Here is a 26,031-nt window from a genome sequence, read left to right on the forward strand (position 1 = left end):
ATCCATTCATTGTTTGTTGGACATTTAGGTTGTTTCCACCTTTTGGCTATCATGAGTCATGCTGTTGTGAACATGCTGGTACATCCAATTGTTTATCTGTTTTTAATTCTTTTGGGTGTATACCTAGGAGTAGAATTGCTGGGTCATATGGTAACTCTGCTTACCATTTGAGGAGCTGTCAGACTTTTCCATAGCAGCTGAATCATATGACTTTTCACCGACACCGTACGAATGTTCCCATTTCTTGCATCCTTGCTGACTCTTTCTTTCTGTGTTGTAGTCATCCTGGTGGGTGTGAAGTGGGGGTACTTCATTGTGGTTTTGATTTGCATTTCCTAAATGATCACGTACTTATTGGCCGTTTGTAAATCTTCTTTGGAGAAATGTCTATTTGAGTCCTTTGTCCAGTTTTTAATTGGGCTGTTTGTGTCTATTTCTTGTAGAGTTGTAAAGGTTTTCTGTACATTGTAGATACTTGGGATAATATTGAATCTATAGATCAATTTGGGAAGAATTGCCATCTTAACACTATTGAGTTTTCAAGTTCATGAATATGGAACATCTCTCTATTTATTCAGGTCTTATTTAATTTTTCAGTTGTGTTCATATTTAGTAGATAGCTTGTGTTTAGCCACAGATATTATTGGAAGGATATTATTGAGGCAAGAAGGAAAATGGAAAGGAAGTAATATTTCTCATCACCTTGAAAATGGCAGCTAGTGAAATGACCGAATTTTAGTTGGAATTCAGCAATGAAATTCGGATTCAACAGTGAAACTTAGAAAAAATGTTGTGGTGTGTTAGTTCAAACCTAATACAAGTAATCTTTTAAAAAGTATTCTGGTTCCTAACAAAGCGCCTGTACTTTTTTGACTCTTTCTCTGTGAGAACTTTATTCTAGGTAGATTTTTTAGCAGGGTATGTGTGCCAGTTTTTTGTTACCACACTTGAGGTAAGAACTGTAATTACATTGTCAAAATAATATTTAGAGTATTATTTTCAGGGAATAATTGCAGTGGTATGACGAATATATTATGCCCATCAAATTTTATGTAAACACAAGCATGAGTTATTTTAATTGAGTTATTGGTGTTGTTTTTGGCCTTTATTGTTTCTTACTCTGTAAAAATAATGTTGGGATTTTTGAGGGTCTTCATAACATTTGCAGTATTTACATAAAGATCAGTTGATAAGCTGTTTGGTAAAGTAAACTGTCATTTGTACCTGTCTGGAGTTTTCTTTTCTTGTGTCTGGGACATCTTTAAGCCTTTTCCTTTTCAGAATTGTGTTCTGATCCTGAGCATTAATCTTACGTGCCTGATGAGTTGTTGGATCAGTTGGTTTTCAGATCAACCTATACTGTTGGCTTTTTGCATGTTCAGTTTTATACAGATCTGAGTGTTAATATTCTAAAATATTCAGTAGAAATCTTTTTTTTTCTTTTTCTTTCCTTTTTTTTTTTTTTTTTTTTTTTTTTTTGAGACAGAGTCTGGGTCTGTCTCCCAGGCTGGATGCAGTGGCTCAATCTTGGCTCACTGGAACCTCCACCTCCTGGGTTCAAGCAATTCTCCCTGCCTCAGCCTCCTAAGTAGCTGGGATTACAGACGCCTTCCACCACGCCTGGCTAATTTTTGTATTTTCAGTAGCGACGGGGTTTCATCACGTTGGCCAGGCTGGTCTCGAACTCCTGACCTCAGGTGATCTGCACCCCCCTTGTCTTCCCAGAGTGCTGGGATTACGGGTGTGAGCCACTGCACCCAGGCAATAAGTTAATTAATTTTGTATGTAGAGTATATTGTTTTGGTAAGGCATATTAATTTTTTTTTTTTTTTTTTTTTGAGACAGAGTCTCACTCTGTCTCCCAGGCTGGAGTGCAGTGGCATGATCTTGGCCCACTGCAACCTCTGCCTCCCAGGTTCAAGCAATTCTCATGCCTCAGCCTCCCAAGTAATTTTTTTTACTTTTAGTAGAGATGGGGTTTTGACATATTGGCCAGGCTGATCTTGAACTCCTGGCCTCAAGTGATCCACCCGCCTCAGCCTCCCAAAGTGCTGGGATTACAGGCGTGAGCCGCCGCTCCCAGCCATGGCATATTCATGTTATTCCCAAAGTGAACTTGTGGAGACAGACTTTAATTTTTAAAAGAAGCAAGCAGAAACTTTCTGTTTAATAACATGGAGAATATTTCTTAAGATGCATTTATTTATTGTGTTTAATCATTTATTTATTTATTTATAACTTTTATATATTCTTAGCTTTTCGCTGTGGCCTGCAGTTTTTAGGCAACATTGCCTCACGGAATGAAGATTCCCAGTCTATTGTTTGGGTGCATGCTTTCCCAGAACTGTTTTTGTGAGTATATTGATAAGCATTTTTCTAACTTGTGAGAAGATTGTGGTTATATTTTTCCATTTTATATAAAGTTCGAAAACAGGAAAAAGTATCCCACTGTAATAGAGTTCAGGATAGTAGTTGTTCTTGGTGGGTGGGTACCAGCTGGGAGAGGGCACTAGGGAAACACCTGGGTCCTGGAAGTGTTCATCTATATCTTGACCTTGGTGGTGGTTACATGGATGTATACATATCCCAACTTTGTTCATTGAGCTGTATGTACACTTAAGATTTGTGCCCTTGATTGTATATCAGTTTACTTTTACAAAAATAAAGTCATGGATAAAGTAAGTAATATTGTTAAGGACACTGAAATTTATAAGAAACAATTAAAATAGAACATCAAAGTATGGGCAATGAATTAAATTTGTTTATGTATTGAATACTGATATGCTGAGCACAATGCTGTATGTTTTGGAAGATAAGAAGAAGATGTGGATAAACAATCAGTTTATCCATGTAAGAAGTGAGTAACCAGTCCATTTATAGTGTAAGATGTGGGTAACCATTCCATTTGTCTCGATTGGATCCTGGTACTTTTTCTGGTGATTCTACTTCTTAAAAACCAGCTCTGTTCATAAGAAATTGAGCATTGAGGTAAAAGGTGAGCAGGGAATAGAGTCAGTATACCTAGTAGGAAAGGCACAGTCTGGGAGTGGGAGACCTGGCTTCGAATCTAGGCTTTGGTGCCAATGAATGGGGTGACTTTGATGGTTGCAACAGTATAAGCAGCACAGCAGGGTAGCAGCTGTTGTGTACATACCCTGAACTGGGCATTATCCGTATATTTTTTCTGTTCTCACAATAGCCTGCAGAGTAAGTGTTACTGTCTCCCCATTTGGACAGATGAGAGACCTGAAGCTCATCACTGGTAAAAGGCAGAGGTAGAGTGTAAACCCATTGCTGCCATCTGGATCCAAAGCCTATCTATGCTCATTGTAAATACTGTGCTGCTTAAATTCCGTGATGCCCTTCCTTGTTGTACAGCTTTCCTGGGCTCGTCTGTGAAGTATAGCGTTAAGATGGGATAAACTCTAATTCACCTGTAGCTCATGGAATTTCTCAAATTCCTGCAAATAATTAAGAGTTGAAGGTGTATATATATTAATGTTGCATATATTAATGATATTTGAGCTTAGGTGGCAGAAGAGAATTACGAAATTCAAGCTACAGAAATAGACATTGCTTATTTTTGAGAATTCATTCCCTTAAAACATTTTGGATACCTAATATCTGCCAGGTTTTGGGATAGATGATTAGAATGTGGTGGTAACTTATATATTCGTTATTCCTGGAGGATTTCATTCTTTGATTGGGGAAGTAAAGGAACAGGCACATACGTTGTGATGTAAGAACTAAGGTAATTAGGGCAAATCCAGGGTGTAATAGAAAAACAAGGGAGAGGCTTAGGTGTAGGACAGTCAGAGAAGTCTTAACAGTTTACATGTTGCTTTTAGATGATCTCATTTGATCGTCATTAAAAACCCTGTGAAATAGAGAAGGTTTTGTTATTGTATTTTACTTTTTATACCAGAAAACACATTAAGAGAGGTTCTTTGCCTTCACTTTTTATGCATTTATGGGACAGATATAACCAAATTTGAAGTCCAGTTTTGTCAGGTGCTGGCTTTGTGCTATTGGCCAAGTGAAGCTAACAAATTCTTTATCTGAAATATATGAATAATACCTCCTTCAGAAGAGTATTATGAAGTTTAAATGAAAAAAAATCCTGCCATATTGCATAACCCATGATATAATTGACAATCAATATGTCAGTGACCTTCCCCAGGTCACCTGCTGATAGCTAGAGGAGCTAGGAGTTATAGTGAGGCTCCTGACTCCAAATTCTATTTCTTGCCCCACTATACCATCTCTTCTGTAGGCATCTTGTCCCTAAGGACTATTAAAGCAGTGCCAGCAGTCATTGAGGTATCATTTTGTACCTGTTGATTTTTTCTTTCTAACAAGAATGAACATTTTAATGTTTTATAAATGTAATCATTTTAATCTTTTTCTCTAATGGTAAGTTATTTGCTTTTTGCCTTCTGAGTTCTATGTCAACTTCAACTTTAATATTTTGGATACTTTTTATTGTGACTAAGTTTATATTTACTATTTTTACAGTAAATAATCTACTTATTTTAAAGTGCTATAATTCTAAATCCTCAAAAGTATTAGCATGTAGTGAATTTGGTAATGGTATTACTGTTATTTTTGTGTTTTATCATGTTACTAAATTGGGCTAACAATCTCATTTCCTTGTTTGGAAGGTCTTGCTTAAATCATCCGGACAAAAAAATTGTTGCCTACTCTTCAATGATTTTGTTTACATCCCTTAATCATGAAAGAATGAAAGAACTGGAGGAAAACCTCAATATTGCAATTGATGTCATAGATGCTTACCAAAAACATCCTGAATCAGAATGGCCGTAAGTATCTTGTTAGAAATTTGATTGCTTTGGGGCATCCTGACAGATCACTTTCCTTGCAGAGGTTTTAAGTAAAAATTTGGACATTGTGATAATTGAACGATAAGTTAAAACTTAACATGTGTTGAGAGAATTAGAGAAGATTTTGAGCAGAATCTAGAGAACTTGTGAATGAGGTGAATAAAGTGAGGCTTGAATTGAGCCTTTAAGGACAAAGAGAATTCTTTAAGGTGGTGAGGAGCGGGAAAGACATTCTTGGTGTGTGAAAAAACAGTGTGAAATGCCCAGGCACCTTTGGAGTGCACAGATAAGACTGTTGTGGCTGCAGTAGCTAGTTCATTAGATCAGAGGTTGGTGTCAGCCTTGTAAGCATCTGTGCAGATGAGATAGTGACTGCCATTCAAATTGCCCCCCGATACATAATGTACTGCCACCCTTCATACATAATGTGTTATTTCTCTGTGATTGCTTTTAAGATTTTTCTTTGTCTTTTCAGAGGTTAATTATGGTATTGGCATAGATTTCTTTGGGTTTACTCTTTTTGGGGTTTCCTCAACTTCTTGAATCAATAGATTTATGTCTTTTGCCAAATTGGGGAAGTTAATTTGGAAAATTTTCGCTGTTATTTGTTTGAATACTTTTTTTCAGGCCCTTGTTCTCTCTCCACTTCTTCTGGGACTCCAAGTTTTAGGCGCACACACAGTCCAAGGCAGGGCCAAGGCTGTGGCTCAACTGATGGGACTGTGAAAATAATAGAAGTTACAACAATCTACTTTTAGGTTTAGACAGTTTGTTACTTATATAGACAGAGAAAAGAAGCCAAAGGGGCCAGCTCCTCCTGATCCTTGTCCCAGACACCACAAAGACCTGGATGATTAGGATGTGAATTGTGAGGTATCCCATTCCTGAGGAGGCCTTCTTGACTGTTTAAAGAGGCTTTATATGCTAAGAGGGGCAAGGCAGAAAGCTCTGTACCTCATTAGCACCAAACTCATTAGAACCTGTCTCATGACAGCCTCCCCTAGGAGACAGAAGTGCAAAAAGGATACAGCCTCAGAAGCCTCAGGCCCCTCCCATCTCGGGTTCCAGGAGGATCACAAGCTATTCAGCAGGCAAGACTCAGATTAGCCGCTGTTCAAGCTCTGGCATGCATGGTATATATGGATACATCCAAGGTCACCAGGGCACTATGTGGAGCTGTTCCCCTAGACCCTGAAGATACAAGTGTTAGTCTTCTGTTGTTGTTTTGTAAGTCCCTGAGGCTCTGTTCAGTGCTTTTTTTTTTTTTTCCAGTCCATTTTCTCTCTTTGCCAGTACTACAGTGTCTTGATTACCGTAATTTTATAGTAAATTTTGAAATCAGGAAGTGTGAGTTTTCCAACTTTGTTCTTTTTCAGTTTTGTTGTCCTGGGTCCCTTCTGTTTCCATATTAATTTTAGGATCAACTTTTCAATTTGTTAAAAAAAAAACAGCTGGAATTTTGATAAGAATTACATGAATCTGTAGACCAACTTGGGGGAATATTGCCATCTTACCTAGATTAAGTGTTCCAATCCATGAATAGAGGATATTCATCTATTTATTTAGGCCTTTTAAATTTTCGTCAGTTATGTTTTGTAGTTTTTAGTCTATGAGTTTTGGGTGTCGTTGGTTCAATTTATTCTAAGTATTTTATTCTTTTTGATGGTATTGCAAATGGAATTCTTTCATTTTTGGATTGTTGATTGCTAATGTGTAGAAATACAACTGATTTTTGTATATTAATCTTCTATCCTGCAATCTTTCTTCCTGAACTTATTTATAGTTTTAGTAGATTTTTTTGTGTACATGATTCTTAGGATTTTTTCTGTACAGGACCGTGCCATCTGCAAGTAGGTAATATTTTTTTCTTTCCAGTTGGGTTGCCTTTTCTTTCTTTTCCTTGCCTAGTTTCCCTGACTGGAAATTCCAATACAATGTTGAGTAGAATTGATGAGAGCAGACATATGTTTCTTATTTAAGATCTTAGTGGGGCAGTCTTTCAGTGTGCTGTTGCCTGTGGGGTTTTCTTAGAAGCCCTTGCTCAGGATGATAAACTTTTCTTCTACTTCTACTGATTTTCTTTTACTTGTTGAATGTTTTTATTATGAAAGTCTATTTTATCAAATATATTTTGTGTCTGTTGAGATAGTCATATGGCTTTGTCTTTTAGTCTATTTAATACTTTGTCTAACAGTGATTTTTATACTTTAAATCAACTTTGGATTTCTGAGATAAATCCCACTTGTTCATAGTGTATAATCCTTTTTATATGTTGCTGGATTCGGTTCATATTTTGTTGGGGATTTTTACATCTATATTCATAAGGCATATTGGTTTGTAGTTTTTTTTTCTTTTTGTGATTTCTTTTTCTGATTTTGGTATCAGGTAAATACTGACTTTACAGAATGAGGTCTTGTTTTGTTTTGTTTTTGGAAGACTGTAAAGGATCGGTATTCATCTTTAAATATGTGGTAGAATTCACTGGTGAAGCCATCTGGTCTTGGGCTTTTTATCATGGTAAGGGTTTTGGTTACTAATTCAAACCTGTTACTTGTTACAGGTCTTGGTTTTTTTTTTTCTGAGACGGAGTCTCACTCTGTTGCCCAGGCTGGAGTGCAGTGGTGCGATCTCCGCTCACTGCAACCTCCGCCTCTTGGGTTCAAGCAATTCTCTGCCTCAGTCTCCTGAATAGCTGGGATTGCAGGTGCCCGCCACCACACCCGGCTAATTTTTTTTGTATTTTTAGTAGAGACGGGGTTTCACCATCTTGGCCAGGTTGGTATTGAACTCCTAATCTCATGAGCCACCCGCCTCAGCCTCCCAAAGTGCTGGGATTACAGGCGTGAGCCACCGCGCCCGGCCTCTACTTGTTACGGGTCTATTCAGATTGTTGTCTTCTTGGGTTGGTTTTGGTAGTTTGTGTCTTTCTAGGAATTTGCCTGTTTGGTCTAGGCCAGGGGTCCTCCAGCCCCCGACCTGTGGACTGGTACCTGTCCATGGCCTGTTAGGAACAGGGCCACATAGCACAAGATAAGCAGCAGGCAAGCAAGCATTCCTGCCTGAGCGCCACTTCTTGTCAGATCATCAGCCACATTCTATTCTCTTAGGAGCACAAACCCTGTTGTGAACTGCGCATGCGAGGGATCTAGGTCTCACACTCCTTATGAGAATTCTATTACAACTAATGCCTGATGATCTGAAGTAGAACAGTTTCTTCCTGAAACCGTCCCCCGACCCAGTCTATGGAAAAATTGTCTTTCATGAAACCAGTCCCTGGTGCCAAAAAGGTTGGGGACCACTGGTCTAGGCTGTCTAATTTGTTGGCACAAATTGTTCATAGACCCTTAGAATTTTTTTATTTATGTAAGATTGGTAGGAATGTCCCCTCTTCATTCCTGATTTTAGTAATTTGAGTCTTCTCTTTTTTCTTGTTCACTATAGCTAAAGGTTTCTTAGAGTTTTTGCTCTTTTCAGAGAACCAACTTTTGGTTTTGTTGATTTTCTTTACAGTTATTCTCTATTTCATTTCTTTTTGCTGTAATCTTTATTATATTCTTTCTTCTGCTTGCTTTGGGTTTGGTTTGCTCTTCTTTTTCTAGTTTCTCAAGATGGAAGGTTAGGTTACTGATATGAGATCTTCTGTCTTTTTTACGTAGGCATTTACATCTACAAATTTCCTGGTAGGAACTACTTTAGCATCCCGTAATTTAGTATTCTGTAAATTTTGGTGTTTGTGCGTTTATTTTCATTTATTTCAAATTATAGTCTAATTTCCTTTGTGACCTATTGGTTATTTGGGAGTTTGTTGTTTAATTTCCACATATTTGTTTATTTTCTAAATTTCCTTTTGTTACGGTTTTCTAATTTTATTCCATGTGGCCAGAGCACCCCCTTTATATGATTTCATTCTTTTTGACATTACCTAGGCTTCTTTTATGGCCTGATATATGGTCTGTCATAGAGAATGTTCCATGTACACTTGAATAGAATGTGTATGCTGCTGGTTTTGGTGGCATGTTCTGTAGATATCTATTAGCTCTGGTTGGCTAGATGGTTGATAGTGTTGTTTAAATCTTCTGTTTTCTTGCTGATCTTCTGTTCTAGTTCTTTTCATTATTGAAAGTGAATTATTGTCCATTTTTTCCTTCAGTTCTGTCAGTTTTTGCTTCCCTTATTTTCATGCTCTGTTAAGTACACACACACACGTTTATATTTATTATCGTTATACCTTCTTGATGCATTGACCCTTTCTCATTATAAAATTTATCACAAATTTTGTTGTTTATGTTTTAATAATATCCCGTTTTTTAAAAAATCTATTTTTACATATGTTTTGCATGTAGTAGTCAGTGTGTGATTAGGCCACAGATTTTCTCCAGGGAGTAAGCCTTGAGCCACCTGTAATCCCACTTGCATTCACAGGTGAGGTATGAGCTTTTTCAATTTTGGCTTCTTGCAGTGTAATCTTTTATCATTCTATTGAAATTATACCTAATTTTGAAATTATTTCTTTTTCTGAATATTCATTTGTATTTCAATTAAGATTTACAAACAAACAGAAGTTGGTACATACAATAATATGATGTGTTTAACTTAGAAAACTTCCTTTTGTATGCAAATGTAACATGACAGGATCAATCATTAGAGTCAACTTACTTAGAGAAATTTTCTGTAGCTGAGTTCCGTTTTATTTGTTGAGTACCTTGGGTCTGTATTTTAATCATCTGCAGTTTTTTTTTAGCAGCTTGGAATAAAGGGCAAAAGGTCATAAAGGGCAAAATATAAAATCTGTTATAATATAATATAATATAATATAATATAATATAATATAATATAATATATAAATAGCTCAAGTTAAAGGTATTAGAGACCACTAGAAGGAATTCAGAAAGGAACAAAGGATGGATATAGTAGTGGTTAAATGATCACTTCTGCAGTCCAGGTGCGGAATACTTTGATTTATGTGAGAGGAACTCTACATTTGGTAACAAACAATGAGATCACAGAATATCCAGAGGCTTCCGACAGAATTGTTGTTTTTGCTGTTAAATATAAACTCATCCCTGGAAATTGGAGAAAACCCACTTTCTGCCTTTTTTCTCCGCTACATTTTAGGAGATAGGTGGCAAATAATACAAAACTACATGGTCTTAGAATTCATGGTTTCATTATGTTTTCTTTTCTTCCTTTGCTTGTTTCTTAGAAAAGGGCAAATGTGATTCCAATAACTTTGGGTTTTTTTATTTGAGTATACTAGAGACACAGGAAAGTGTAGGCGAGAAAGTCTTTGGCACTACTTGGTTTGAATTATTGGGATAATGTCTTTCTAAAAATGTCTGTTCTTTTGTTTGTAGGTGTGAAAGATGTTTTCATGCTCTTAGATAACCCTAGATGAATCCAGGGATTCTATTTTGAGTTCATCTAAATCTGAAAGTCCAGTAAATGTGCACTGGTAGGTTAGGTCAGTCAGTGCAGAATTACACAGTAGAGGAAGAGGTAGGACTGCCTCGTGCTGATCCTGTGATGTGTTGGTTGCTTTGTCTGTGTAATCTCATTTTCACATTGCTGCCATCCTGTGAATTGTATTTTGCTACTATGTACCTATGAAAGTTAAGCAGAGTAAACCAGTCTGACAAAGGTCACACAACTAGCATATAGCAGAGGCAGGATTGCAAGTGATGCCAAACTCGAGGGCCTATCCCATTTTTATTAATACCATGTCATGTGTTATGAAAATTACCAGTTTTCAGAGAGGAGGCCTGCATTTCAAAGGTGAGGCATGAACTCTTTTCAGTTTTAGCCTCTTTTGGTGTAAACTTTTTCTTTCTGAGACAGAGTCTCACTCTGTTGCCCAGGCTGGAGTGCAGTGGTGTGATCTTGACTCACTGCAACCTCTGCCTCCTGGGTTCAAGTGATTCTCCCATCTCAGCCCCCTGAGTAGCCAGGACTACAGGCGTGCGCCACCACGCCTGGCTAATTTTTTGTATTTTTGGTAGAGACGGGGTTTCATCATGTCAGCCAGCCTGGTCTTGAACTCCTGACCTCAGGTGATCTCCCTGCCTGTCTCCCAAAGTGCTGGGATTACAGGCATGAGCCACTGTGCCCGCCTAAACTTTTATTAATCCATTGAACTTTTTACCCAGTTTCACTACAAAAATGAAGTTATAACTGGGAGCAAAGCATTCTTTTTTGTTAATATTTGGGTTATCTAGTTGATTTATTTTGTATTCTCTAGGGATGTGTCTTGCCTTATGCATGTACATTTTATTATCAGCTTGAGTATAACAATATTAGGAAGATAAACATAATTGTCCATCCTCTTGCAGTCTGAATCTGTTGCCCCTCTTCTGTTCGCGCACAACAGCCATGCATTCCACTTTCATGGCACTTAGCGCATTTAATTGTCCATTAGACTGTGAGCTCCCTGTAAGGCAGGATTTAGTGTTGTTTGTTATTGGATCTTTAACAAGATAATATCTGGCATGTGATAAGCATTATTTTAGTCATGATTCTTCTGAATCTAAGTGACTGAAGTCCACTTCAGATGGTTTATGCACATAAAGGGATTTATTGGCTTATGCAACTGAAAAATTCCAGGGTCATTGGGTGAAGGCACGGTGAATCCAGGGCTGAAAGATGTCATCAGTATCTGTCTCATCTTTGTCTCATTTTTCTCCTGTGCTGGCTTTGTTGTAAGGCGCATTTCCTGCTTCCTGTGTTGGCTGCTGTTCTTGCCTGCTCAGGGTTGGCATGGCCCACGGCTGGTCCTCAGACCACTCTTCTCCATTATTGCTCATTCTCTGGGTGACCTCATCTCATACCACAGCTTTAAATACCTCTTCTAAATTGATGATTTCCACATTTATGTTTCTGGCCTTGATCTCTTGCTGAAGCTCTAGATTTACATATACAGCTTCCTATTATGTGCTTCTAATTGGCATCTGAAATGTATGAAGGCTGCGTCCAAACTTTTGATTTCCCCCACGCATAACACCTCCTGTTACTCTACCAATGTTTGTCGTTCAGTAACTGGTACCACCATTTACTCGTTTGCTGAGGCCTGGAACCTGAGTCCTGATTTTCTTTCACTCTCACCCACTTATACTCATCAGCCCTATCTTCAGAAGGTCTTCCACATTCACCTACTTCATGCCTCCTCTGCCATAGACATCTTTCATTGCTACTGCCAGAACTTTTTTACTCATCTTTCTGTCTCTCCTTTTGCGCTTTGAATCATCACACAGTAGCCAGAGTGACCTTTTAAAAATTACTGTAGCTGTTGTCACTCCTTGCTTAAATAAACCATTCAGTGCCTTCTTATTGCAACCTAGAAGCAAATCCAAAGTACTTGTCATGTCCTGGCGTCTGACTGACCACCTCATCTTATTTCTTACTACTTTTACTCCTGCTCCTTAGTTCCATCTGGTCTTACTGTTTTTCTTTGAATCCTCCAAGTTTGTTCTGTCCTGAATCTTTACACCCGCTGTCTTTCTGCATGGAACCTTCCTTTGGATCTTCCCATGGCTAGCTCTTTTAGGTCTCTGTTCAAATATCTATCATTTCGACTAAGAGACCTTCCCAGCACTTTATGTTCAGTAGTGTTTCCTCTAAACCCGTATCGCTTTACTCTCTTTTATTCATTTGTTTAATAGCACTTACCACTATCGAACATTATACAAATCTTATTTGCTTTCTTGTTTATTGTTGGTTGCTAGAATGTAGGACTAGCTCCATAAGGCCCTGGAGTTTGTCCTGGTCATCATTCTATCCAAAGCACCTAGAACATGTGTTGACAAACTATGGCCCATGGTCTGAATCCAGCCCACTGCTTCTTTTTATAAATAAAGTTTTATTGGAACACAGCCAAGCTTGTTTATCTATTGTCTACGGCTGCTTTCATGTAACAGTGGCAGAGTTGAGTAGTTGTGACGGAGACCATTTGGCCTGCAAAGCTTAAAATATTTACTATCTGGCCCTTTATGGAAAAGTTTGCCAACCCCATCCGTTGAAGGGTTTTTGGTAGTAGTATTTGTTGAATAAGTCTAGTGATTGGTGGCATTGTTGTCCTTCAGTCACTTCAGGCTTATCTGAAGCAGATAAGCCTGGTTCTCCTGAACCAGATAAGACTTTGGTGAGAGACCCCCAAAGGGTCTGTATCGTTGTTCTCTAGAACTCTATACAGGCTTCTTCATTTTACATCAGCAATCTATTCCTGAAAATCAGACATTCTGTGCAAAAAAGTCACTGAGAGCCTACTTCCTTCTTAAAAATGGGGACATTATAAAATGTTACATGTCTACCCAAAACCCCAGTCAGTGTCTTAAAATAGAATCAAACTAAAATACTATTCAGCAATAAAAAGGAACAACTGTTGGTACAAGCCATAACTTGGGAAAATCTCATGGTAATTATAGCAGAGTGAAAAAAAAAAAGCCAATGAATCCCCAAAGGTTAAATAATGTATCATTCCATTTACATGACATTCTTGAAATGACAAAATTACAGAAATGGAGAACAGATTAGTGGTTGTCAGGGATTGAGGAAGGATGCTTGAGTTATAGGTGGGTGAACCTATAAAGGGGTGCTGAACCGTTCTGGATCTTACCTGTGAGAGGGGATCTGTGACCCTGCATTATTAAGTTACATAGAGCTAAAGACATGCACACAGCTACTCCTGAGTAAAGGCACAAGTGAACCTGGGAAACCTGAGTAAGATCCGCACATTGTGTCACTGTCACCATCTGGGTTGTCACATACTATAGTTTTACAGATGTTACCATTGGGGAAAACTGGGTAAGGGTACACAGAATCTCTCTTGTGTTTTGTAAAACTGCGTGTGCATCTACAGTGATCTCAAAATAAAAATATTTAATTAAAAAAAACCCAAACTCGGTAAAGCACCTGTGTATATAACAGACTATCATGTTAGGATGTGCACTGCTGAAAACATTTCTTTCTGATTGCCATAGAATTAGTATAGTTGTCAGCAGACAGTTGGCTTTGTATGCGGGAACATGGAGCCTCTTAATGCCACCATTATGCCAGAAGTGCTTCTTAAATGTCTGTACACAGTTTGACTTTTTACCAACAGTGTATGGAATGCATCTTGTGATTTTGTGTATACGTGTATATCTTTTTGTGAAATGTTGTATGGAATACTTTAGAATATAAAAAAAAGTTTCTTCTGTAAACATTGACTGGCAAGGGTATTGAGAAGTTTGGGAATTAGAAACAAAGAGGTAATAACCAGATGGATGTTTTTGAGGCATGCAAGTGGCTCTTTTTGGGTCACATTGTCATCCCTGGGGCAGTGCTGTTTGTTAGGGTGTGCAGTCAGGTGACCTCCCCTGGGGGCACAGACTGTCAGGTTTGGGCCCACTCTTGAAGGAAAAAGCTGCCAGGTTTGGGCTCATTCTTGAAGGAAAAAGAATTCTTGTTATCCAAAGAAGGAAAAAAGGGGATGCTGAACAGGGGAAAAAATGGCAGATATCCACAAGGACTGTCAGTGTTTGGCGAATGCATGTCCTTTTCATTATCTGCTTTTGCTTCAGGAGGGAAATATAGTTTAATTTCTTTGATTTTTGTTGGAGTTGAATTCTGATACATTATTACTGGAAACAGGAGAAGCAGAATACCTTGATACTGAAGGGTAGACAGCATAGCCAGTGTCACACTGCCAGTGAGTGTTGGACTGAGACTCAAACCCAGCTCTTTCTGAGACCAAAATCTGTGCTCTTAATCTTTACACCCACTGCCTCCCTTAGAGGACGACGTTAAAGGAAGGGTGGCTGGGATGTGCATGTGTGTAATACGTTTCCCCCAGTGCCTGGCACATGTAGATTCAGGAAATCTATTTATATATTTTTCAGATTATAACTCATTTTCTTCTAGTAGAGGAAGCATCGCCATTGAATCAGTGGACTGATATTTTTCTAGTTTAATGCTACTCACGTTTAACCCATTGGAAATGTTATTTAACTCTTTTAACAGGAGAAGGGAGGTTATTTTCTAGACCAGCTTTGTAAGCTTTGTCCAAGTTGCTGTGTTAAGCAACTGTGGGTTAGATTTCCCAGATCTCACAACAAAGGAGAGTGGCATTTATTTTCCATAGCACATTTAAATCAAAATTTGTTTATGAGGTATAAAAACATTTTCTAGGTTTTTGAACTGATTGAAATCTATTTTACTCATGTTGTGAGTATAGCATCGCCATTGTATGCATGTATGGATATGGATAATAGATGACCTTCATTAAAAAAAAAATTTCCCTGAAACCCCCCGTCTTTAGGACTGTCTCTGTTTACTGGTGAGGAGTTCGCCTTTCACTGTCTGTTGGCATGTGCTCCTCGATGCCCACACAGGTGACCTTTACTACCTTCTATTTTGTATATCAGTATTGTAATGCAGATGCTGATTCATCTGCCTGCAACTGTTCACGTACTTTAAAATCAATCATAAATGAGAAAGATTGAGAGAAGGAAAAAGATGAGAAGAGAGACCTTCATGCATTTTGTTTTTTGGCAAGTGTGGAAAATGATGTAAAGTGTAGTTAGTGCTTTGGCATCAACAATGTGATTTGTGAAGGTTAGCTTTTCTGTGATGACATTTAAATGATGAATTTCAAGATAAAACTGAGGAGTTCCTTAGGAGAACTTAGCAGAGTTCTCCTATATGACCGTTCCTCGTCCTTAAAGCCTGAGGAGCCAGGTTCATCTGAATGGTACTTCCACCAAGATGCAGAAATACTGTCACTCTTTAGCAGAATGGTTATTAAGTAGAACGAAGTGTGAGCTTACTTTGCCTGTATATATTGCTTACATTACATACTGAATTATTTGATAGACAATATGTGGTTCAGATATCAAAATGCATAGTTTACCCCCAGCCATTTACCTAGTTCTTCCAACCACATCCCCTACTTCTCCCCACACTGTTGGGCTTTTTGCTTTTTTCACTAAATAGTACATTTCTGAGATCTTTCCATATTCCTATATAAAGACTTTCCTCAGTTAAAGATCTTTCATTGTATGAATATACCAGGATTTATTTCATCAGTCTCTTCTCTATGGGCATTCTGATTGTTTCCGTTTTTTCACGACTAGAAGCTACTGCCATGAATAGCCTTGGTTGCACATGTCATATCGCATGTGGACAAGTAATGATTGTAGAATAAATTCATAAGTGCAATTCTGGGTCAAAAGGAATGTGCTGTTATAATTTTGACAAACACTTCAGGTTGTCCTTCTTCGCTATTGTGCCAGTGTCAACTCCCCTGTCCCACATCATTGCTAACAGTGTTAGCAAGATTTGGATTTGCCAGTTCTGCCAAGGTGTAAACCGGCCTTCTTGCACAGTTTTATTTTGTATTTTTCATATGAGTTGGAGAACCTTTTTTTTCTTTTATGTGTATTCTAATTTTCTTTACCTAATTTTCTACTGGGGTATTGATCTTTATCAGTGTATAGGAGTATTTTCTAGATTAGGGATATCACCCGTCATATAAAATAAAATACATGTATTTTTCTGTTTTTGTATTTTGACTTTGTTGGTGGTATTTTATTTTTTATTTTTTTGAGACAGAGTCTCTGTCACTCAGGCTGGAGTGCAGTGGTGCAATCATGGCTCACTGCAGCCTCAATGTCCCAGGCTCAAGTAATCTTCCCTCCTCAGCCCACTGAGAAGCTGGGATCGCAGGTGCATACCACCACACCTGGCTGATTTATTTTTTATTTTGTAGAGATGGGGTCTCACTATGTTGCCCAGGCTGGTCTTGAAGTCCTGGCCTTAAGCAATCCTTCCACCTTGGCCTCCCAAAGTGCTGGGAATACAGGTGTGAGCCACTGTGTCCAGCCATATGGTACTTTTTTATGTAAAAGTTTTTGATTTTTTTAGTAGATGAATTTATCAGTCTTTTAAAAAATGTGTTCCGTAGTTTTGATAATAGCTATAAAGGCCTTTCCTCTACCAAGGCTTTCTTCTAGTATATCATTTCAATTTTGTTGTTTAAGTATTTGATTTACTTGGAATTTATGTTGGTTTAAAGGTTGCAGTGTGGATTCACTCTCATTTTTGTTTCAGATGATGCTGGTGGTCCCAGCAACAGAGCACTGTCATGGCTGAGACCTGTCTTCTCTTTTCCTCCGTCCTTGCCCTAGTCCCTATACCCTTACTGCTCCATCCATGGACAACTTTTTTACTTCAACTTTTGCTCCCTAACCACACATTCCAGCATGCAGAACTTAGTCCTTCCTTTACGATGTCTCAGTTCTACTATTTTAAGTCCTTAAGGATTTTATAAACATATTGATCAAATCACATTTATTGAACATTTATTAGGAGTTTTTTGGTTTTTCAAGAAGAAAATTTCCAAAGTGAAGCAGACCCAGTCTGTTGCCCACTGTTTAAAAACTGTTTATGTATATTGTCTGGTTTTATGTTGTTTAAGGTAGGGGGTAAATTGTTATTCCATTATGCCCAGAAGCAGAAGCGGTAGTTGGAGATTTTAACACCTGCTTTTCAGCCATGGGCAGGACTCATAGACAAATATCAGTATAGACTGATGTTTTATACATTATATAAACATGATGATATGGATCAAGTTTGTCCAACCTGCAGGCCGCATGCGGCCCAGGATGGCTTTGAATGCTACCTAACACAAATTTGTGAACTTTCTTATAGCATGAGTTGTTTTTGTTATTTGCTGTTGTTGTTGTTAAGCTCATCAGCTATTCTTAGTATATTTTATCTGTGCCCCAAGACAATTCTTCTTCTTCCAGTGTGGCCCAGGGAAGCCAAAAGATTAGACACCACTGATACAGATGATCTCGGTAGTACTGTCGTAGGTAGCCACCTTCACCTGAGTGATATTTATAGACCTTCCCTTAGTACTTCCAAACTCCACTTTCTTTTCACCTGCATGTGTCATGTTCACTAAGGTAGACCATAGGCTGGCCTGTACAAAAGTTTCAGTAAATGTGTAAGGGATTGAAATCATAGAGCACATTCTCTTACTCATAAGATGATTTCTAGAAAAATTCCAAACTTTTGGAAATTAACACATCTGATTGATTTGTCAAAAAAGAAATCACAGGCAAATTAGAAAATATTTTGAACTGAAGTATCAAGTTTTGTGGGATAAAGCAAAAGCAGCCAAGTGTGGTGGCTCATGCCTGTAATCCCAGCACTTTGGGAGTCTGAGAAGGGAGGATAGCTTGAGGCCAGGAGTTCAAGACCAGCCAGAGCAACATAGTAAGACACTGTCTCTGCCAAAAAAAAAAAAAACATAAAAAAAGCTGCATATGGTGGCACATGCGTGTAGTTCTATCTACTTGAGAGACTGAGGTGGGAAAATTATTCGAACCTAGAAGTTTGAGGGTGCAGTGAGCTATGATCGCACAACTGCACTCCAGCTAGGTGACAGAGTGAGACCCCATGTCTTAAAAAGACAACAAAAACGAAAGCGGCGCTTAGAGGAGAGTTTATTGCTTTGAATGCTTCCTTTTTTTATTTTTTGGAGATAGAGTCTTGCTCTGTCCCCCATGCTGGAGTGCATGGAGTGCAGTGGCATGATCTTGGCTCACTGCAACCTCTGCCTCCTGTGTTCAAGTGATTCTCATACCTCCGCCTCCTGAGTAGTTGGGATTACAGGCATACACCACCACATCCAACTATTTTTTTGTGTGTTTTTGGTAGCGATGGGGTTTCACTATGCTGTGTTGGCCAGGCTGGTCTCAAACTCTTGGCCTCAAGTAATCCACACACCTCAGTCTCCCAAGTGCTGGGATTACAAGGTGTGAGCCACGGCCTCGAATGTTTCTATTAATAAAGAAAGGTCTGAAATCAGTGACCCCACAGTTCTACTTTAAGAGGATAGAAAAAGAAGAGCATAGTAAGTCATGAGTAAGTAAGAAAGAAAGAAAGAAAAGATGACAGAAATCAATGAAACGTAAGACAAAAACAATAGAAAAAATTCACAAAGGCAAAAGTTGATCTTTGACCAACAAAATTGATCAAGAAAAAAGAAAGAGAGCACTAATTACCAACACTATGAAAGAATGTGTAGTTGTCACATCAGTCTTCAATAAACTCAAACCTTGGTTGAGGCAACTTTCTTCACCTGAGACACTCTGAAGACCCACGCTTTTGGGTCCTGACTTCCTTTTGAAGCCCTAATAGTATTTTGTCGCTTGTAGTTCCCCAGACACACTGCCGTTCTTTCCTTCTTGCTGTTTTTCTAAGTCCTTTTTTTCCCCTTCTAATTTAAATGCTCTCTTCTTTTCCTTCTTCTAGGGATTGGCAAAATACCTCCTCTAGCCTGTTTGATCTTCTTGCCCCCTGTCTATCACCCCTCTTGCCCCCAGCCTATTGGTTAGATACATTTGTTTCTATTATATAATCCTTAATGTGTATCTGTCAGCACTTAACATGTTCTTCTGTAAATTATCTGTCTAAATATGGGTCTTTATTGTTTGGAGAATATATTTGGCAATATGGCTTGTGACTTGGAATATTGCGTTTTTGCTATTCTTATGGGAAAATGCTTTAAATTCTAAGTACCTGAATTATGAATGAGCTTTAAGATCTCAATTTAGTTTGTGTATCCATCTGGGATTGCATAGATTTCTATTGACCTGCCCAGATTGATAGGAATACTGTTTGAGAATTTCAAATATTATCCATTGTTTTTAGGAATATTTTACATCAGAGTGTTGATCAGCTATTTTAAATGCTGTAGAGGAAATAGAATATGTATTTGGATTTCACTTTTATGTGAAGTGACAGTGTATTGTAGTAGTTAATATGCTTCATTTGGTTATCAGACTGAATATAGTTTTATTGTATTATTGTATTGTTAAGTGATTAAACTATGTGTCAATATATTTAATGCTTACCATCAATTTTTATTACTATAACCTGGTTATAATCAGTATATTCCTTAGTTCTTAAGTCTTTTCCTCAGATGCCCTCTGGTAAATATAATTCATAATTAATTAATAATACTGTTGAATCTTTTTAGTTGTCACAGGGGTACTTTGAAGAACTGTGCCTATAATCTTTGCCTTGGGGTTTCCATAAGTTGATCTCTTAAGTTTAGATGAGTGCATTGCTTGACAATGAGGATGTTTTCTTGGTAACTTGAGAATTCTTAAAGAGTGAATAATCAAGCCAGTAATGGAAGTGTGACAAGTCTTTCTCTGGTTCATTATAGCAGTTAACTTCTGACTAAACCAATTTAATATGTTTTTTGTTTATACCTGATCTTGTTGCTAAATGAAGAATTTTTCTTTCTCAACTTAGATAACAGCTATAGTAGCCCTGTCTTCCCATTGAATCAATTTAAATTATTTCAATAAAGCTTTCAGAAGTAAAATTGGAGAAAAATATTTTTAGGATTTTTTTTCCTTTTAGCTGCTGATAGATTAATAGTGTGTGAACCTTTTAAAACATTTAAGATTACAGCAAATCAAAAATTCACTGAAAAGAAATGCTTTTGTGTGTAAGTGGTGCCTATAAAGTAGATAAGGGCATGTCTCTTTTACTATGTTTCAAGTAACCAAACTTTCCTCCTCTTTTTTCCCTAGGTTCTTGATTATTACAGACCTCTTTCTGAAAAGCCCGGAATTGGTACAAGCCATGTTTCCCAAACTGAACAATCAAGAAAGGTAACCCCCCAACCAGCGTGGTCTTGAGTATTTAGCATTCCATATAGGGTATTCGATGCACGTGACTGAAAAGCTGTGTGGTTTCTGAGTTGGCACAGAATCTCTAAATACATGTTTCTGTGTTGGTAATGGTTTTAAATTGGTTGGTTAACATTACAGCTTAGCCACAATAAGGCAGTGATTTATGGAGGGTAGCAGGATCCAGGTTGGTGCCATTATTCAGTAAATGCATATTAAGAAAAACATTAAGAACAAAATATTATGCATGTGCCTGGATTTTAGAATAGGAATTTACGTAACTGTGTATTACAGTTGAATATTTGAGGTCTACTCATTTGTCTAGGTCATGGGTGTTATTATGTGTGATACACTCTGCTAGGTTTATAGGTTTCTAATGGATGATTTGGACTGAAATAAAATGGACACCCGCCCACAATGTCTCAGTTACTGCAGTAGGAAAAACAGTGACCCAGGAGTTCTAAGACACTGGCCCTGTGCTTTGCTGTGATTATCGTTCTTTATGTGACCTTGTTGGGATTCAGGTTCGTGTGTGTGTGTATTTTTTTTTTTTTTTCCTAAACCTCTATGGTAAGGTACAAGGGATTCAGTTTCTTGACCTGTAAATTAAGGAGATTGAATAAATAATTTGCAGTACACTTCATTTCAATAGAATATATTTTTCCTGACCTTATTAGAAATGTTGCCTTAGGAAAATAACAAAATATATTCAGAAACTACAGATCTAGTGATGAAAATCTCTTAAAGTTGTTAATCTTTTGATTGTAGTCACAAGTTTTAGTGGTTTTGGACTTTTTACTTTATATTTAGGTTTCAGTAGTTAAGCTTTGTGTACTTTTGTAGTCTTTTATTAATTAGGTCATTTTTCTTCTTTAATATCTCAAACAGGAAAAGCTTATGCTTTTAAAGTCATATGAAATACCAGGTTTATAAGTCCAATTCCAGTTCTCCTTTCCCTATATGTATACCCCCATTACAGATAGAGAAGTATTTGTAGTTTTTTGACCTAAAAGAAATAATACGATATACAGTGCTAAAAATTAGTATTTTTTTTTGCAGTAAGGAACACCTGAATACAAGAAGAATGCACAGTTTAATTGTATTTTAATATTCAAGCTGATATTTTCCATAGTCTATCAAAATTATCTATTTTTAAATGATTTATTACATAACTACATGATGATGGTAGACTAAAAATGTTTTATTTTTATTGATAAAGTTGTATCAGGTGCATCCTTACTTCATTCAAGGTTCTGCCCAGTTTTCACCTCCTCTTGCCCCTGCTTTATTTTTCTTCTGGAGGAGATGAGCTGTCATTTCATCACATCATTCATTCATCGTGTTGTGTCACATACCTGCTTGTTATTGTAGCACATTTCCGTTAGATTGTTGGCACCCTGAGGGCAAGGATTCATCCCTTCTTATTCTTCATTCCACATTTCCAGTCAGTGGTTGACACACAGCAGGTGCTCAAAAAGAAAAAAAAATAGTTTTTCAGTGAAAGCATGAGTGAATGAATGAATATTCTTACTCAGTAAAGTGTTCCTCTAGTATATTGATTAATGTAATCTTATCTACTAAGTTGGAAGCCTCAAGGTTATACTCAGCTTCTCCACTTTACCTTTTCAGTTCATACTGGTCAGTAAACCTTATCAGTTATACTATCCCAAGGTCTTATGTATTTATTCTCTTTTTTGTCACAGCCCTAGTTTACCCTATGGAATCTTTGACTAGATTTTGACAATAGCCTTTGTCAAAAAATTGTGGTAAATCACACATAATATAAAGTTTACTATTGTAACCTTTTTTTTTTTTTTTTTTGGAAAAGGTATAAGACAGGGTCTTGCTGTGTGTTGCCCAACCTAGAGTGCAGTGGCTGCTCACAAGTGTGATCGTAGTGCACTACAGCCCCAAACTCCTGGCCTCAAACAATCCTCCTACCTCAGCCTCCCCAGTAGCTGGGAGTACGGGTATGGGTCACCATGCCAGACTACCATTGTAACCATTTTTTAATGTACGGTTCAGGGGTCTGAAGGATGTTCACATTGCTGTGCAGTCAACCTCTGGAACTTTTTCATCTTGTGTATCAGAAACTCTGTACCCATTAACAATAAACTACAATGAGGTACCACTTGATACCCATTAGGATGGCTACTATCAACAAACTGAAAAGAGGAAGTTTGGGCAAGGATATGGAGAAATTGGAACCCTTGTGCACTGTTTATTTCCTACTGGTGGGAATGTAAATGGTGCATCTACTGTCTTAATCTGCTTTCTGCTGCCATAACAGAGTACTGGAGAGTGGGTAATTTATAAAGAAAAGAAATTTATTTCCAACAGTCTGAGGCTGGGAAGTCCAAGAACATGGCACTGGCATTTGGTGAGGGCTCTCTTGCTGTGTTATCCCATGGTGGGAGGTGAGAGGGCAATTGAGTGCATGTGAGCATTACAGAGACACAGTCCCTGCCCTCACTGTGAGGGTAATAACCATGTGTTGTTATGTACAAGAATGACAGTGCTGTGTAAATTCTTAAGCTTTTTTCTTGTGCTAGTTCTTTTCATTGTTGTCAAAATTAGTTGACTTCTTCACCCAGAGGCTGGTAGTCTATTCATGCAGATTACTTGGTGGGGAAATTTTGGATATAGACTCATCATCAATTCGCGTGGCATGATTCAGCAAAAATGAGAGCCTACATTTACATACTTGTCTGGTCTCCTTTCCAGGTGAATTGGAGTGAATATTAACAAATTGGACTAGCTGCTCGTGGTAAACAGCTTGTGTAGTTTTCCGGTTTATAATCTCTGTGTACGGCATAGTAGTTAAGGACAGATGCTAGTGCTGCCACTTACTACTTTGGATAGGTTAATGAAAATAATAGTAGCTACCCCATGAAATTGTTATGATAACTGATTGAAATGTGTATAAAACTCTCAGTGCCTGGCATGTAATGGTCACCCCCGTAAACGTGTTGCAGGGAAGAAGATAATTGACTTTTGCATCAGAAAGAGTTCAAATACCACCTCAGTACCTCTGTAACCCAGGGCAAATGCCTTAATCTATAACATGAGCTATTGCTATTTCTGCTTCCATGCTATTACTACTATTACTGCAACTACAAGTCTAACAACTACTACTACTATGCTGATGACCTTGCCGTTTTCTCCAGGTAGCATCACCGTTATGTATAGAAGGCACCATGTAGCCCTTGTCATTTAATCCTCACAGACTCTGTGAAATAGGTATTATTCTTGACATTTTCCAAATCGGAGTTCTGAGGCCTGTAGTTCCAGCTACTCGGGAGGCTAAGCCAGGAGAATCACTTTAACTCGGGAGGTGGAGGTTGCAGTGAGCCAAGATTGCTTCACTGCACTCCAGCCTGGGCAACAGAGTGAGACTCTGTCACATGAAAAACAAAACAAAACAAAACAGGAATCATAATTTTAAGGCAGACTATGTAAGTACTGTATTTAATCAGGGGAGAATTAGAAATAGAATGCTAATGACAGGCAGTGATTGAGAGACAAACTTATGGCAGCATGGCTCTGTTTGGAGAGGTGTGTCTGGTGAACCCAGAGCAGCCTGAGTGATGATTTCTGGGTTAAGGGAGCAAGACTTTCACACCAATGTGTAATAATTCTAGACGGCTGTAGCCTCTAACCCCTTTAGCTGGGTCTTTCCTACTTTTGCATCCTTCACACCACAGTGAATAAGTCAATGAGTAACTAGCATTTGTTAGACCACTTGTATTCTTTTATATTTTCAAGGAAGAGATAGAGGGTTGGGTGAAGTGTCTGGTAGGGAGACCCGTATACCAGACTAAAGAGCTTTTAGACTCATTCCTTAACAGTGGGAACCATTAGAAGGTTTAAATGGCAGATGACTTAATGTAAGTAGGATCATTTAATGAAGGATAGTCTATTCTGAGGTGATATTCAAACTTAGTTTGTACTTTTATATTTTAAAGATTCATTTCTGACTTTGACCGCTTCTTTCCTTTGAAATCACTCAGTACCCACATCGTTAGCTCTCTCATCTTGTAACCATATAATAAAGCTGCATTATACAGGCGGCATCTGCTGGGCCAGGGAGAAGTTGAGCCAGAGGAGGCTGGCCTGTGTGTCATTGTGTAAGGAAGGCAGTGTGTGCTTCTACTCCCTTTAGCACTTGCAGATCTCCCTGCACCTCATCCGCTTGGACCCCCGGAGTCTCCTGTTGCTGCTGAACAACTTTGATTTCCACCACCTTGGGGCCCACCCTTCCTGTCCTCACCTCAGGACTGCCCATTTGGGATCTGCCCCTGATTCAGGATCTGCACTATTGTTTGTTTTTTTTCTTCAGTTGTAATCCATCTGTTTTCTTTCTCATTTCTCCACATCCCTATCTGTGGATACCTTAACACTCACAAATCTGATAAAATTATTTTCTTCTATTTCATTACCTATTCAAGAAATAGTGAACTAGGTGCCAAATTCCCTGAAGCCAGGGATCCTGACTTCTTATACTTAGCAATAACTGTTACATTATGTAATCCAATTTAAAAGGAATATATTTAGAGTACCCATTTGGGCCACATGGAATAGGTGGCTTCTTAGCATTCCTTGAAAGTCATATGTGTGTGTGTGTTTATATATATATATATATATGTGTGTGTGTGTGTGTATATATATATGTAGATAGATCCACTTATGATAGAGATATATATAGATAGGTATATCTATATTTTATATAGACATAAAATTTCATTAGCTTTTGGGGTACAAGTGGTTTTGGTCACATGGATGGGTTGTATAGTGGTGTGGTTTTGGTCACATGGGTGGGTTGTATAGTGGTGTGGTTTTTGGTCACATGGATGGGTTGTATAGTGGTGTGGTTTTGGTCACATGGGTGAGTTGTATAGTGGTGTGGTTTTGGTCACATGGATGGGTTGTATAGTGGTGTGGTTTTGGCTACATGGATGGGTTGTATAGTGGTGTGGTTTTGGCTACATGGATGGGTTGTATAGTGGTGTGGTTTTGGTCACATGGATGGGTTGTATAGTGGTGAAGTCGGCGATTTTAGTGCACCTGTCACCTGAGCAGTGTATATTATACCCGATATGTAGTTTTTATTCCTTACCCTCCTCCTAACTTCCCGCCTGCTGAGTCTCCAATGTCCATTATACTACTCTGTGTGCCTTTGTGTACCCATAGCTTAACTCCCACTTGTAAGTGAGAACATATGGTATTTGATTTTTCCATTTCTGAATTCTTCACTTAGAATAATGGCCTCCAACTGGGCATGGTGGCTCACACCTGTAATCCCAGCACTTTGGGAGGCGGAGGAAGTCAGATCACTTGAGACCAGGAGTTTGAGACTAGCCTGGCCAGCATGGAGAAACCCCGTCTCTACTAAAAATACAAAAATTAGCCAGGCGTGGTGGCGCATGCCTGTTATCCCAGCTACTCGGGGAGGCTGAGATATGAGAATTGCTTGAACCTGGGAGACGGAGGTTGCAGTGAGATCACGCTAC

At 38.2% G+C, this 26,031-nt stretch overlaps 1 protein-coding gene across 1 annotated transcript in view; it reads left to right on the forward strand.

The window, feature by feature from the left end:
• ATXN10 (ataxin 10) overlaps nt 1-26,031 on the forward strand; it is a 188,748-nt gene that overhangs the window by 42,746 nt on the left and 119,971 nt on the right. The window contains exons 4-6 of the mRNA XM_003812385.5: nt 2,256-2,352; nt 4,662-4,820; nt 20,423-20,503. Of these exons, the coding sequence (XP_003812433.3) occupies nt 2,256-2,352; nt 4,662-4,820; nt 20,423-20,503 (337 nt within the window). The remainder of the gene's footprint in view (nt 1-2,255; nt 2,353-4,661; nt 4,821-20,422; nt 20,504-26,031) is intronic.

This window comes from Pan paniscus, chromosome 23 (assembly GCF_029289425.2).
Source record: "Pan paniscus chromosome 23, NHGRI_mPanPan1-v2.0_pri, whole genome shotgun sequence".
In the NCBI taxonomy this organism is placed as follows: domain Eukaryota; kingdom Metazoa; phylum Chordata; class Mammalia; order Primates; family Hominidae; genus Pan; species Pan paniscus.